At 43.0% G+C, this 12,941-nt stretch overlaps 1 protein-coding gene across 15 annotated transcripts in view; it reads left to right on the top strand.

Annotated features, from left to right (window-relative positions):
* The window catches only part of LOC137376267 (pleckstrin homology domain-containing family G member 1-like), a 189,535-nt gene that overhangs the window by 144,169 nt on the left and 32,425 nt on the right, over positions 1-12,941 (top strand). For all 15 annotated transcript variants that reach the window (XM_068044481.1, XM_068044480.1, XM_068044478.1 and 12 more), the window contains one exon: positions 10,964-11,064. In XM_068044481.1, coding sequence (XP_067900582.1) covers positions 10,964-11,064 — 101 coding nt within the window. The remainder of the gene's footprint in view (positions 1-10,963; positions 11,065-12,941) is intronic.

Below are 12,941 nucleotides of genomic sequence, written 5' to 3'. Positions count from 1 at the left end.
GGGTACTTGATTGCATGGTTAAATATTGGGTAGTCTTTCCATAATTCCTGAAGTAAAGGGACCAGTGTTGCAGTATTTGACACCTAGGGCAAGACCCTAAACTTGGAATGGGCTGAACACGTGTACCAGTGCTCACTCTATTTTCATTTTCCTGCCCTTGCCCTGTATCTTTATTGTATTCCTTTTACATGTACTTGGCTAGTTCCTTTTTGAACAATATGTTCTGTTATTAGAACAGTGACTACATTACCTTACATGTGAGAACATTTCTTCTAACTTTCCCCTTCATTCCCTTGGTGATCTTCAGTCTGTCCCTCTTTGTTACCAATGAGAACAACCTTTTTCTTCTTTATCAAGTCTTGCAACATTTTGAAAATTTTGATTTACTTTTGTTAATCCAGGCTGGAGCTCCAGTGCTGTATTGAGAGAGTGTAACCTTTTTTATCTGAACTGGAGTTACTGTTTTGCATGTGATGTACTTTGTCCCAAATGGCTTGGAACCCCTTCCATGCTGCAGGAAATTGGCAGTCACTAGATGGATCACCAACCATGTTTGCAAACAACTTTGTGCTGCAACACAATCTGTCTGGGAGGGTGGATGTACAAGGTTCCACAACACTATCTTTTTTAAAAAAAAAGCATGGGAGTTCTCCTGGATGTCCTGCCCAATATTTGTTCCTCAAACAACAACACTAAATTACCTGCTCATTCTTGCTGTTTGTGGGAGCTTGCTGTGTGCAAATTGACTGCCATGTTTCCTACATTCAAAAAGTACTTCATGGCTGTGAACACATTGGTACCTCCTGGGGTTGTGAAATGTGCTACATAAATGCAAATTCTTTCATTGCTTGAAACTCTGACGCATGACAAAGTAAGTTTCCGATTTGTGATCCCTCAGATTGCAGGTGGACTTCTTGAGAGTGATTGGGCCATAAAACAGCAACTGTTGCTGATATTTCAACAGAGTGGATCCTGGTTTCTTTCCGATGTAAGCAGATGAAGTATTGTCGGAAGGTTCAGATCCAGGAAGAAACTATTTCCTCTAGTTACAAACTAGCCTCAAGCGTGTAATTGTGCCCTTAACCTGCTTCAGGCATTAGGTGATGATGTGGTTGTTTATCAGTTGCTGGAGCTTGTTTGATATTTGCAGAACAAACAGTACACAAGTTATAGAAAGTGAGCCATGCATGGTTTGCCTGTCACAGTTGCGTTTTCTTAGAATGGTATGAAGAGGTTGGAGTGTAATTTGTGTATTTTTCCTGGTTTTTTTTTTCTTTTGCCTTGCAGGAGGCTGTGTGGGGAGGGGAGGGGGGTGGAATTGTTTAGCCATGACAATCCAGCCACTGTGTTGTGGGGCAGGCTTGATGAACCCAGATTGTCTGTTTCTGCCTGTCAATTCCATACATACTTGTATCCTTCACACTAACCTCACACACTGGATCAATTGAACACCAAGCATTCTGCTATTTTAGTGACTGCTTTAATACTTTCTATTGCTTCAACACGTGGATTTTTGCCATGCATCAAAGCGGTCACATCAATGAACTGGTATTTTGAATATGGCATATCTTGATCTGTCACTCCTGCTACTTGCTCAGTGCTAAGGTGTCACTGTGGTGCAGTTGGTAGCACCCTCTCCTCTGAGTAAGGAAGGTTGTGGGTTTAAGTCCACTTCAGAGATTTAAGCACATAATCCAGGTTGACCTGGCACTGCAGCACTAAATGTGTTGCACTGTTGGAGGTGCCATCTTTCATATGAGACGTGAAGCCAAGGGCTTGTCTGCTCAGTCAGATGTACATTTAAAAGATCCAGTGGCACTATTTGAAGAAAAGCATGCATGCTCTCCAATGTTGCCTCTTTTTACACCTGCCATCCAACCAATGTTGGGCAGCAAAGCAGAGAAAAATCTGCCTTTTTGCACCTCAACCATGAAATGAGGCGAGCGTCATGAAGAAGGGGTAAGGAATGTGTCACTTTGGTTATGCTCCTTTTGGCCACAAATGAAGACTCATGCCATTGGGAGGATAGTGTTGCCTGCTGATGGTGGACTTAGGATTTCAGCTCCACTTGTGTCATGAGGAGCATGGCCAGGTTTTTGTAGAGCTGAAATCATTTGCTCAACATTCTGGTAAGAGAAAAGAAATCCCATTGCACACAGGAGGAAACGGAATAGTTCACTGGAAAACAATAATTAGGATAATCTAATGCTTTCAACAGAGTAAAATGTCTCAAGACACTTTGCAGGAACACAATCTAACATTTGATGCCAAGTCACAGGGAGCTATTGGGACAGATGACTAAAAGCATGGTCAAAGAGGTCGGTTTTGTGGAGCATCTTAAAGGAGGAAAGAGAGGTAAAGAGGCGAAAGGTTTAGGGAAGCAATGCTAGAGTTTGGGGCCCAGACAGCTGAAGGCATGGCTGCCAGTGGAACGGTGCAGAAGCCAGAATTGGAGGAGTGCAGAGATTTGAGTGTTGTAGGACTGGAGGTGATTATGGAGATTGTAAGGAGCAAGGCGGTGGAGGGATTTGAGAACTAGGATGAGAATTTTAAAATGGAGGCATTGCCAGACTTGGTACCAATGTAAGTCAGTGAGCACAGGTGATGGGAGCTTGGGACTTGGTGTGAGTTAGGATAGAGGCAGCAAAGGATGTTCTAATCATCCATTACAGACTATTCTGATTACATTTGGCTCCTTGCCTGGAATGGATATCAATTGGAAGGTTTGACTGGTACATGCCTTTGTTTTGGCAGCATCAAAAGATTGAATTCAATGTTTTCATTACACAGTCACTGACATCTTAACCCCTTAATTATGTACACTTTACAAGAGACTATGGACTATTAATGAGAGGACATCCAGATGTTAACACTTTGGTATGAAACACTGTGCTGCAGTAAAGCTTCATCGAGTGCTCACCTCTTTTTGCTGCTGCTCCGATCTGTATCTGGTTCTCTTTGCCAAAATTGGAGACTGGGTGATGCAACTAAAGCAATGGATGACTTTCAATGGACTTTGTGGCTGTGTTGTGCTCTTCATGGTGTTAGGCATGGCTCAGTAGGTCGCACACTTGCCCGAATCAATGTCGTGGGCTCAAGCCCCAATACAGGAGCTTGAGTACAAAAGCTAGGCTGGTACCCCAGTGCAGAACTGAGCGAGTGCTGCACTGTCAGAGGTGCTATCTTTTGGATGAGAATCGAAACAGAGGCCCAGTCTGCCCCCCTCGTGGACATAAAAGAACCCACTCCACTATTTTGAGGAAAAGCTGGGAGTTCTTCCCGATGTCCTGCCCAATATTGATCCCTCAAACTACATCACTAAAACAGATTATTTGCTCATTTATTGCATTGCTGTTTGTGGAAGTTTACTGTGTAAATTGTCTGCTACATTTCCTATATAATGACAGTGACTACACTTCAAAATTGTCTGTAAAGAGGTTTGGTATGTCCCAGTCTCTCAAAGGTGCTAGAAATGTAAGTCTTTCCTTGTTTTCTTGTAGCAGTAGTGCGATGGGTGTTTGCACTGCCTTGCACGGTACTAATACTAACGCACCAGGAATTGTTCTAGGCTTGAGTCTTGGTTTACATTGTTAGCTGATCTCAACTGGGCTTTGCATCTTTGCATCCTCATTGGCTACTGGCGAGGTCCAGAGGACTGGAGAGTAGCCAATGTTCCTTTGTTTAAGAAGGGTAGCCAGGATAATCCAGGAAGTTATAGGCCGGCGAGCCTTAAGTCAGTGGTAGGGAAATTATTAGAGAGGATTCTTCGGGCCAGGATTTACTCCCATTTGGAAACAAATGAACTTATTAGCGAGAGACAGCATGGTTTTGTGAAGGGGAGGTCATGTCTCACTGATTTGAGTTTTTTGAGGAAGTGATGAAAATGATTGAGGGAAGGGTGGTGGATGTTGTCTATATGGACTTCAGTTAAGCCTTTGACAAGGTCCCTCATGGCAGACTGGTACAAAAGGTGAAGTCACACGGGATCAGAGGGGAGCTGGCAAGATGGATACAGAACTGGCTCTGTCATAGACAGAGGGTAGCAGTGGAAGGGTGCTTTTCTGAATGGAGGGATGTGACTAGTGGTGTTCCGCAGGGATCAGTGCTGGGACCTTTGCTGTTTGTAGTATATATAAATGATTTGGAGGAAAATGTAGCTGGTCTGATTAGTAAATTTGAGGACGACACAAAGGTCGGTGGAGTTGCGGGCAGTGATGAGGATTGTCAGGATACAGATCAGTTTGAGACTTGGGCGGAGAAATGGCAGATGGAGTTTAATCTGGACAAATGCGAGGTAATGCATTTTGGAAGATCTAATGCAGGTGGGAAGTAAACAGTAAATGGCAGAACCCTTAGGAGTATTGACAGGCAGAGAGATCTGGGCGTACAGGTCCACAGGTCACTGAAAGTGGCAACGCAGGTGGATAAGGTAGTCAATTGGCAAGTCATGCTGCAGCTGTACAGAACCTTAGTTAGGCCACACTTAGAATATTGCATGCAATTCTGGTCACCACACTACCAGAAGGACATGGAGGCTTTGGAGAGGGTACAGAGGAGGTTTACCAGGATGTTGCCTGGTCTGGAGGGCATTGGCTATGAGGAGAGGTTGGATAAACTCGGATTGTTTTCACTGGAACGACGGAGGTGGAGGGGGCAACATGATGGAGGTTTACAAAGTTATGAGCGGCATGGACAGAGTGGATAGTCAGAAGCTTTTTCCCAGGGTGGAAGAGTCAGTTACTAGGGGACATAGGTTTAAGGTGAGAGGGGCAAAGTTTAGAGGGGATGTGCGAGGCAAGTTCTTTACACAGAGGGTGGTGAGTGCCTGGAACCTGCTGCTGGGGGAGGTGGTGGAAGCAGGTACGATAGCGATGTTTAAGAGGCATCTTGACAAATATATGAATAGGATGGGAATAGAGGGATACAGTCCCCGGAAGTGCAGAAGGTTTTAGTTTAGGCAGGCATCAAGATCGGCGCAGGCTTGGAGGGCCGAATGGCCTATTCCTGTGCTGTACTGTTCTTTGTTCTTGGTCCATCAGTTGGGGATATTACACCAACTCTGGGGTAAGGAGAGGAGGAATCGACCAGGGTTTCTACTGACTTGACTTGGAGGAAGTGTGTGGGTGCCAGCCAAGGATGGGATCAAAGATGACTACTGATCTCCACAGTCAAATAGGCCTCGCTGTTGAGGCTCCCAGTGGACTTGGCTGAGGTAGCAAAGGCTGCCTTCACTTTTGGAAAAAGGAGCAGAGTTAATCAAGGGGAGACATTTTCTTCAAACTTGGTATCAATGCAGACTTGATGTGGAGAAGTGTGAACACTTGAATTGAGTTCATTTTGAGGGGCTATTCCAAGACTCATGCCCTTGTCAGCAGAGAGATTGAATGCAAAGCAGACTCTCAATGCTAGGCAAATTTTTGCCCCTGAGCATCAAACAGCAGCTGACATTTAAAAAAAAAAAAAAAAATCTGTGGAAAACTGCCTGTATTTGTCTAATGCACGTGGGATCAATCGCAGCGCAGTCTACTGGTTCCCATTACATGCTGGTGCATACAATTCCCAGTCAGTTTTATAACCAGTATTAATTATTGTTTTGAAAAATGTTTTAAATGAACATTGCTGATCAAGCTCAAATATTGTTTCTGTCCAGTGAGGCTTTGTCTTTGTGAACAAATGGGATAATTGTCTTTGATTCCTGGTGATTTCGAACTCTGAATTGAGTAGAACTCTGTGATCTATCCCTCTGTAATTGGTTGCCTGAGGGTCAGCACCTTAATGTCCAAAAAAAAAGCATTAATTGCACGTTAGTTATTCAGTTGAAAAGTCGCCAGAAATTTTGATCCTCTTAGTGGTATCTCTTTACAAATTGATTTTCCTAAACTCAAATTGGAATTTTATTCTGTATTTTCCATTGTCTGCATAGCAATTGCATCTGCATTGTCCAGATGAGGGGACAGTCTATTCCTTGGTCCATATTAATGCTGTTCTAGCCCACTTGAATTTTTTTTGGAAGAAGTGACACTTCCTGAATCCAGGCTGCTAAAGAACTTTTCATAAAGATCTTTTGTTGAGGCAGTGAGTGTGGCAAACATGGAGATGGATGTGTAATAAAAAATACAAAATGCTGGAAACACTCAACTGGTTTGGCAGCCTCAATGGAGAGAGAAATAGTTAACATTTCACCTCAATTACCTTTTATCAGATCTGGAAAAGTGTAACCGGTTTTAAGCAAATATGGGGGGGGGGGGGAGAAAGGGGAAGGTCTTTGATAGGATGGAAAGTAGGAGAGATTAAATGACAAAAGAGATGACTGTGCAAGGCAAAAGGGTGTGACCATGGGATAAGTAAAGAAACAAAAGATGGGTCTAGAAGAGGTGCAAATAAGAAAAGCATAACCATTAATCATTAAAGATATAAAAGCAAAATACTGCGGATGCTGGAAATCTGAAATAAAAACAAGAAATCCTGGAACCACTCAGCAGGTCTGGCAGCATCTGTGAAAAGAGAAGCAGAGTTAACGTTTCGGATCAATGACCCTTCTTTGGAACTCATTATATAGATAGCTGACATTCAAAAATGGATAGAGCCCGATGTATATGAAACCAGCTCAGTAGGGATTGATGTGGAGCTGTCTTAATCGAAGAGCACCAGGGGTAAAGAAACCACAGAAGGATCTAAATAACATTTGCAAATTTGCAGAGCTACAATATACAAAAAGTAATACTGATAAATACTGTAGAAACGTAGAAAAATAGGAGCAGGAGTAGGCCATTCAGCCCTTCGAGCGTCCACTGCCATTCAATACAATCATGGCTGATCATGCAAACTCAGTACCCTGTTCCTGCTTTCTCCCCACATCCCTTGATCCCTAAGAACTACATCTAACTCTTTTTTTTCTTGAATATATTTAATGATTTGGCCTCAACTGCTTTCCGTGGTAGAGAATTCCATATGTTCACCACCCTCTGGGTGAAGAAGTCCCTCCTCATCTCAGTCCTAAATGGCTTACTCCTTATCCTTAGACTGTGACCCCCGGTCCTGGACTCCCCCGCCATCGGGAACATCCTTCCTGCATCTAGTCTGTCCAGTCCTGTTAGAATTTTGTAGGTTTCTATGCGATCCCCTCTCATTCTTCTAAACTCTAGCGAATACTAGCCTAATCAACACAAACTCCCTTCATACGTCAGTCCTGCCATCCCAGGAATCAGTCTGGTGAACCTTTGCTGCACTCCCTCCATAGCAAGAACATCTTTCCTCTGATAAGGAGACCAAAACTGCGCACAATACTCCATATGTGGTCTCACTAAGGCCTTGTATAATTGCAGCAAGATATCCTTGCTCCTGTACTCGAATCCTCTCGTTATGAAGGTCAACATACCATTTGCCGCCTTAGCATGCAGGTGCAGCAGGCAATTTACTTTTCAGTGACTGGTGCACAAGGGCACCAAGTCTCGCTGCACCTCCCCCTTTCCCAATCTATCGCCGTTCAGATAATCTGCCTTTCTGTTTTTGCCGCCAAAGTGGATAACCACACATTTATCCACATTATACTGCATCTGCCATGTATTTGCCCACTCACTCAACCTGCCCAAATCACACTGGAGCTTCTCTGCATCCTCCTCACAGCTCACACTCCCACCCAGCTTTGTGTTGTCTGCAAACTTGGATATATTACATTTAATTCCCTCATCTATATCATTAATATATATTGTGAATAGTTGGGGTCCTAACGCTGATCCCTGCGGTACCCTACTCATCACTACCTGTCACTCAGAAAAAGACTCTTTTATTCCTACTCTGTTTCCTGTCTGCCAGCCAGTTCTCTATCCATGTCAGTACCTTACCCCCAATCCCATGTGCTTTAATTTTACACGCTAATCTCTTATGTGGGACCTTATCGAAAGCCTTCTGAAAGTCCAAATACACCACATCCACTGGTTATCCTTTATCTATTCTACTAGTTACATCCTCAGAAAATTCCAGTAGATTTGTCAAGCATGATTTCCCTTTCGTAAATCCATGTTGACTTTGTCCGATCCTGTCGTCGTTTCCAAGTGCTCTGCTAATACGTCTTTTATAATGGACTCTAGCATTTTCCTCACTACTGATGTCAGGCTAACTGGTCTATAATTCAGTTTTCTCTCTACCTCCTTTTTTTAAATAGTGGGGTTACATTAGCTACCCTCCCATCTGTAGGAACTGTTCCAGAGTCTATAGAATTTTGAAAAACGACCAGCGATGCACCTACTATTTCTAGGGCCACTTTCTTAAGTACTATGGAATGTAGATTATCAGGCCCGGGGGATTTATCAGCCTTCAATCCCATCAATTTCCCTAACACCATTTCCCTCCGAATACTAACTTCATACAGTTCCTCCTTCTCACCAGACTCTGTTTCCCAACTTTTCTGGGAGGTAATTTGTATCCTCCTTTGTGAAAACTGAATCAAAGTATGTATTTAATTGGTCTGCCATTTCTTTGTTCCCCATTATAAATTCCCCCGTTTCTGACTGTAAGGGACCCACATTTGTCTTCACTAATCTTTTTCTCTTCACATATCTCTAGAAGCTTTTACAGTCAGTTTTTATGTTCTTTGCAAGCTTACTCTCATACACTCTCTTCCCCTTCTTAATCAATCCCTTTGTTCTCCTTTGAATTCTAAACTGCTCCCAGTCCTCGGGTTTGCTGCTTGTTCTGGCCATTTTATATTTCTCCTCCTTGGATCTAATACTATCCTTAATTTCTTTCGTAAGCCATGGTTGAGCCAGCCTTCCTGTTTTATTTTTGCACCAGACCGGAATGAACAATTGTTGTAATTCATCCATGCGCTCTTTAAATGCTGGCTATTATCTATCCACCGTCAACACTTTTAAGTAATGTTCCCCAATCTGTCATAGCCAACTCGCGCCTCATACCTTCATAGTTTCCTTCATTTAGATTCAGGACCCTAGTCTCAGAATTCTTCATTAAGATGGAGAGTGAGAGAGTGGTTTCAATCATGTTATGGTCGTTCTTCCTCAAGGGACCCTGCACAACAAGATTGTTAACTAATCCTTTCTCATTATGCAATACCCAGTTTAGGATGGCCTGTTCTCTAGTTGTACATTGGAGGTAGAGTTGTTGACAACATTTGCATAATGTAGAGGAAAGGCTGTAAGAGGTGCTGGAAACTCGACGCTAATCATGTTTAGTTGTTGTGAGGGAGCAGTCTGGGAAATGAACAGGCTATTGAGCTGCAGTTACCAAGTCAATGGAAAGAACTTGTATTTCTATAGTCTTTCATGACATCAAGACGACATATTGCTGCGCCTGTTTCAGCTAAACAAAATAAGTGACAACCATTCGCTGGTTCATTCCTCAGGGCCATGCCTTGACCTATCACTGTCAAGCTGCCTGGTTTAAATTTCAAACAAAGCTTGGCAGTTAACTGGCAGTCACCATTAACTGGTGCATTCTGCATGGCCCAAAAAGGAATATTTCGCCTTGTTTGTCTACCCAACACCAGTTAGTGCTCTCATCCAACTGCACTAGATCATTAATGTGTAGAATTACTTTGAGTTTTGTAGAGAACTGCCTGCAGTTTACAGCAGGCCTTCATCACTGGAGCAGAAGAGGTGACAGCTCCTAGAAGTATTGCACAGAGGCCATGCAGTTGGTCCTTGACTTGGGGCGAATGAGTCCTGAGGAAAGGCTGTTTTTTTTTTAAAAAAAAAATCTGACCCTTTAGCTTTGAAAGGAGGTGAATGAGTGGACACGTTTTAGAGATCTATGAATCTACCAGTTAGGTGGAATCAGAAAGGTTCATCGATGCTGTCATGCTGAGACCATGTTGCAAAACAAGAAATCATAAGTAGAAGCTGGTCAAAGGTATAGAACCTTGGTTAGCGTGTACTTGAAGTACTGGTCTCCATATTATAGAAAAAGATATAGAAGTACTGGAGAAAGTGAAAATATCAGAGGTGAGCTTGACTCTCCAGCAAGACTAAACAGGTTGGGGCTCTTTACAAAAGAGAAGGCTGAGGATTTGGCTTGATAGAGGTCTCGAAACATCAAGATGTCTCCATTTGTGAGGCAGTCCAAAACTAGGGGCCATAAATCTCATGTTCTGATGATTGGTCACTGACCTGAAATGTTAACTCTGCTTCTCTCTCCACAGATGCTGCCAGACCTGCTGAGTATTTCCAGCATTTCTTGTTTTTATGCCCTAAATCTCCTCTTTGGCCTCCTTATCTCGAGAGACAATGGGTAAGCGCCTGGAGGTGGTCAGTGGTGTGTGGAGCAGCGCCTGGAGTGGCTATAAAGGCCAATTCTAGAGTGACGGGCTCTTCCACAGGTGCTGCAGAAAAATTTGTTTGTCGGGGCTGCTACACAGTTGGCTCTTCCCTTGCGCCTCTATTTTTTCCTGCCAACTGCTAAGTCTCTTCAACTCGCCGCACTTTAGCCCCACCTTTATGGCTGTCCGCCCTAAATGTAATGGTCACTAATACGTTTAATAGGGAATTTAGGAAAAACTTGTTTATCTAGAGTAATTAGAATGTGGCGCTTGCTACCACATGAACTGGTTGAGCTGAATAGCATGGATGCATTTCAGGGAAAGCTGGATAAGTACGAAGGAGAAAGGAATAGAAGGATATGGGAATAAGGTTGCATGAAGTAGATTGGAGGTTACCTGTGTGGAGCATAAACACTGATATGAACGAGTTATGCCAATTGGCCGTTTCCGTGCTGTAAATTCTATAATACTATAAGTTCAGGACTGATGTTGGGAGGACTTAATCAAACAGTAATGCTTGAAATTGGCTGCAATAGGGGAGAGGAAGCAAACCGTGCAATGTTTCAAGAAGGAGTTTGCTGGGTTTGGGGGAAGAGTTGATGGTATGTGGATGAGCAGAATTCACTGGAAGGATGGAACTAGATGGTGATTGCAACCTGTAATTAAAGTTTGGTCCTGTTGTGTTCTTAGGACTATCTTGACTGCATCACGGACCAATCAAGACTCCCCCTGGGGACAGATGAACGCTTGGCCCTGTTTGGGAACATTGGAGAGATCTATCGCTTCAACAGGTGAGCAGACCCTAATCTAATAAACCCAGCAAGGCTCCTGCATGTCGAGTGCAAATCTGGTTTGAATATACGGGTAACCAGTTGGCTCTAATTCTGTTTTCTTTGTCCCAAATGGATGTGATTTGAGGTGTTGAGTTGCCAGTAAGTTGTATTTTAAGGCAGTGCTGACTTTGGGAGTATCTCATGTATCCCTGATATTAATTGCTGCACCATTGGCCATGCCTTCAACTGCCTAGGTCAGAAGTTCTGCAATTCCCTTCTGGCCCCTTTTTGCCTCTCTAACTCTTTCCTCCTTTTAAGATGCTCCTTAAAAGTTTTTGGCCATCAGCCCTAATGTCTCCTTATGCAGCTCAGTCAAATTTTGCTTTATAACACTCCTATGAAGCGCCTTAGGACGGGTTATTATGTTAAAGGTACTATATAAATAAAAGTTGTTGTTGCACTGTTCACCTCACTGAGCAATGAGCAGCGGAGAGGGGAGTTAGCAGTAAAAGCATGGTCAATGAGAAGGATGATTAGGATCTTGAAGGCCTAGAGAAAGGTATTAAGGCAAAGATAATCATAGCCTCCTCCTATACTGCTTATATTCTATTTGTTCCATCCAGCTTGTGCAGGCTCTCTGGGTAGTGTTTTTACATCGTCATATTCTCCCACACTCTTCATTTTCACATTTATCTAAGATTCTTTAGAAACGCTGTAGATTCTGCTTCCACCTTTGCTCGTATTCCCTCTTATAAAATTGTACAGAATGGGAGGCCATTGAGCCCATTGTGCCTGTGCTGGCTCTTTGAAAGAACTATCCAATTAGTCCTACTCCCTGCGATTTCTCCATAACACTGGAATTTATTTTCCCTTTCAAGTATAATCCAGATATTTTTTTTTTTTTTTGCAAGTTTCTATTGAATCTGCTTCCATGTCCCTTCCAGTAATACTTTCCACATCATAACCTGCTGAGAGCTTGGATCTGTAGTGCTTTCCATGACGTCAAGATATTCCAAAGTGCTTTGCAGCCAATGAAGTTCTTTTTGAAGTGTAGTCACTGTTGTAATATAGGAAATATGGCAGCCAGTTTGGGCCCAGCAAGACCCCACAAACAGCAATGTGATGACCATGTAAACTGTTTTTGTTGCTTGAGGGGTAATTATTTGTTAGGACAATAGTGCCATGGAATCTTTTATATCCACTTAAATCAAGGCCTGATCTGCCCCCTCAACATGTCATCCAAAAGACACCACCTCTGACAATGCAGCGCTCCCTCAGTATGGCACTGGAGTGTTGGCCTGGATGATATGTCCAAATTGCTGGAATGGGGCTTGAACCCACTGACTTCTGACTGAGACCAGAGTGCTACCACTGAAACAAAGCTGATACTTAAAACATAAAGCATTTTGTGTACTTGAACGTGTCAAGTCATGTGGGAGAGGGAATAACACAAAAGCATTAAATAACAGACTTAGTGGCACCTGAAACCTGTGTTGTATAATCAATGGGATTTGGAACACAATTTGGGAAAATAAGTACTCTTGCAGTTGTTATTACAATGGCTCCTCATTGGTCTCTTTTAGTGTCTGTTTACTGTTGCAGTCCCACCAAACCTTTTAATAAACCCTTCTACGCTCTGTGGAAGTACTTTTAACAATGATGAGCTCTCAGCCAGAAATTCTGGCTCCTGGATTAATCACGAGGGAAAGAAATTGCTTTCAGAAAGACGGGGAATAGGGATTATGGGTACGTAGTCCAATTGGCAGGATGTAACTCGTGGTTTCCCCCAGGGATCTGTACTGAAGCCACGGATTTTCACTATATTTATCATTGACACATGAAGGAGTAGAGAACGGTTATATCTGTTTGACAGTACTTTAGTTGGGCGGAACAGT

This window comes from Heterodontus francisci, chromosome 13 (genome assembly GCF_036365525.1).
Source record: "Heterodontus francisci isolate sHetFra1 chromosome 13, sHetFra1.hap1, whole genome shotgun sequence".
In the NCBI taxonomy this organism is placed as follows: Eukaryota; Metazoa; Chordata; class Chondrichthyes; order Heterodontiformes; family Heterodontidae; genus Heterodontus; species Heterodontus francisci.
Note: the sequence above shows the minus strand (reverse complement) of the source record. Positions and strands in the feature narration are given on the sequence as shown.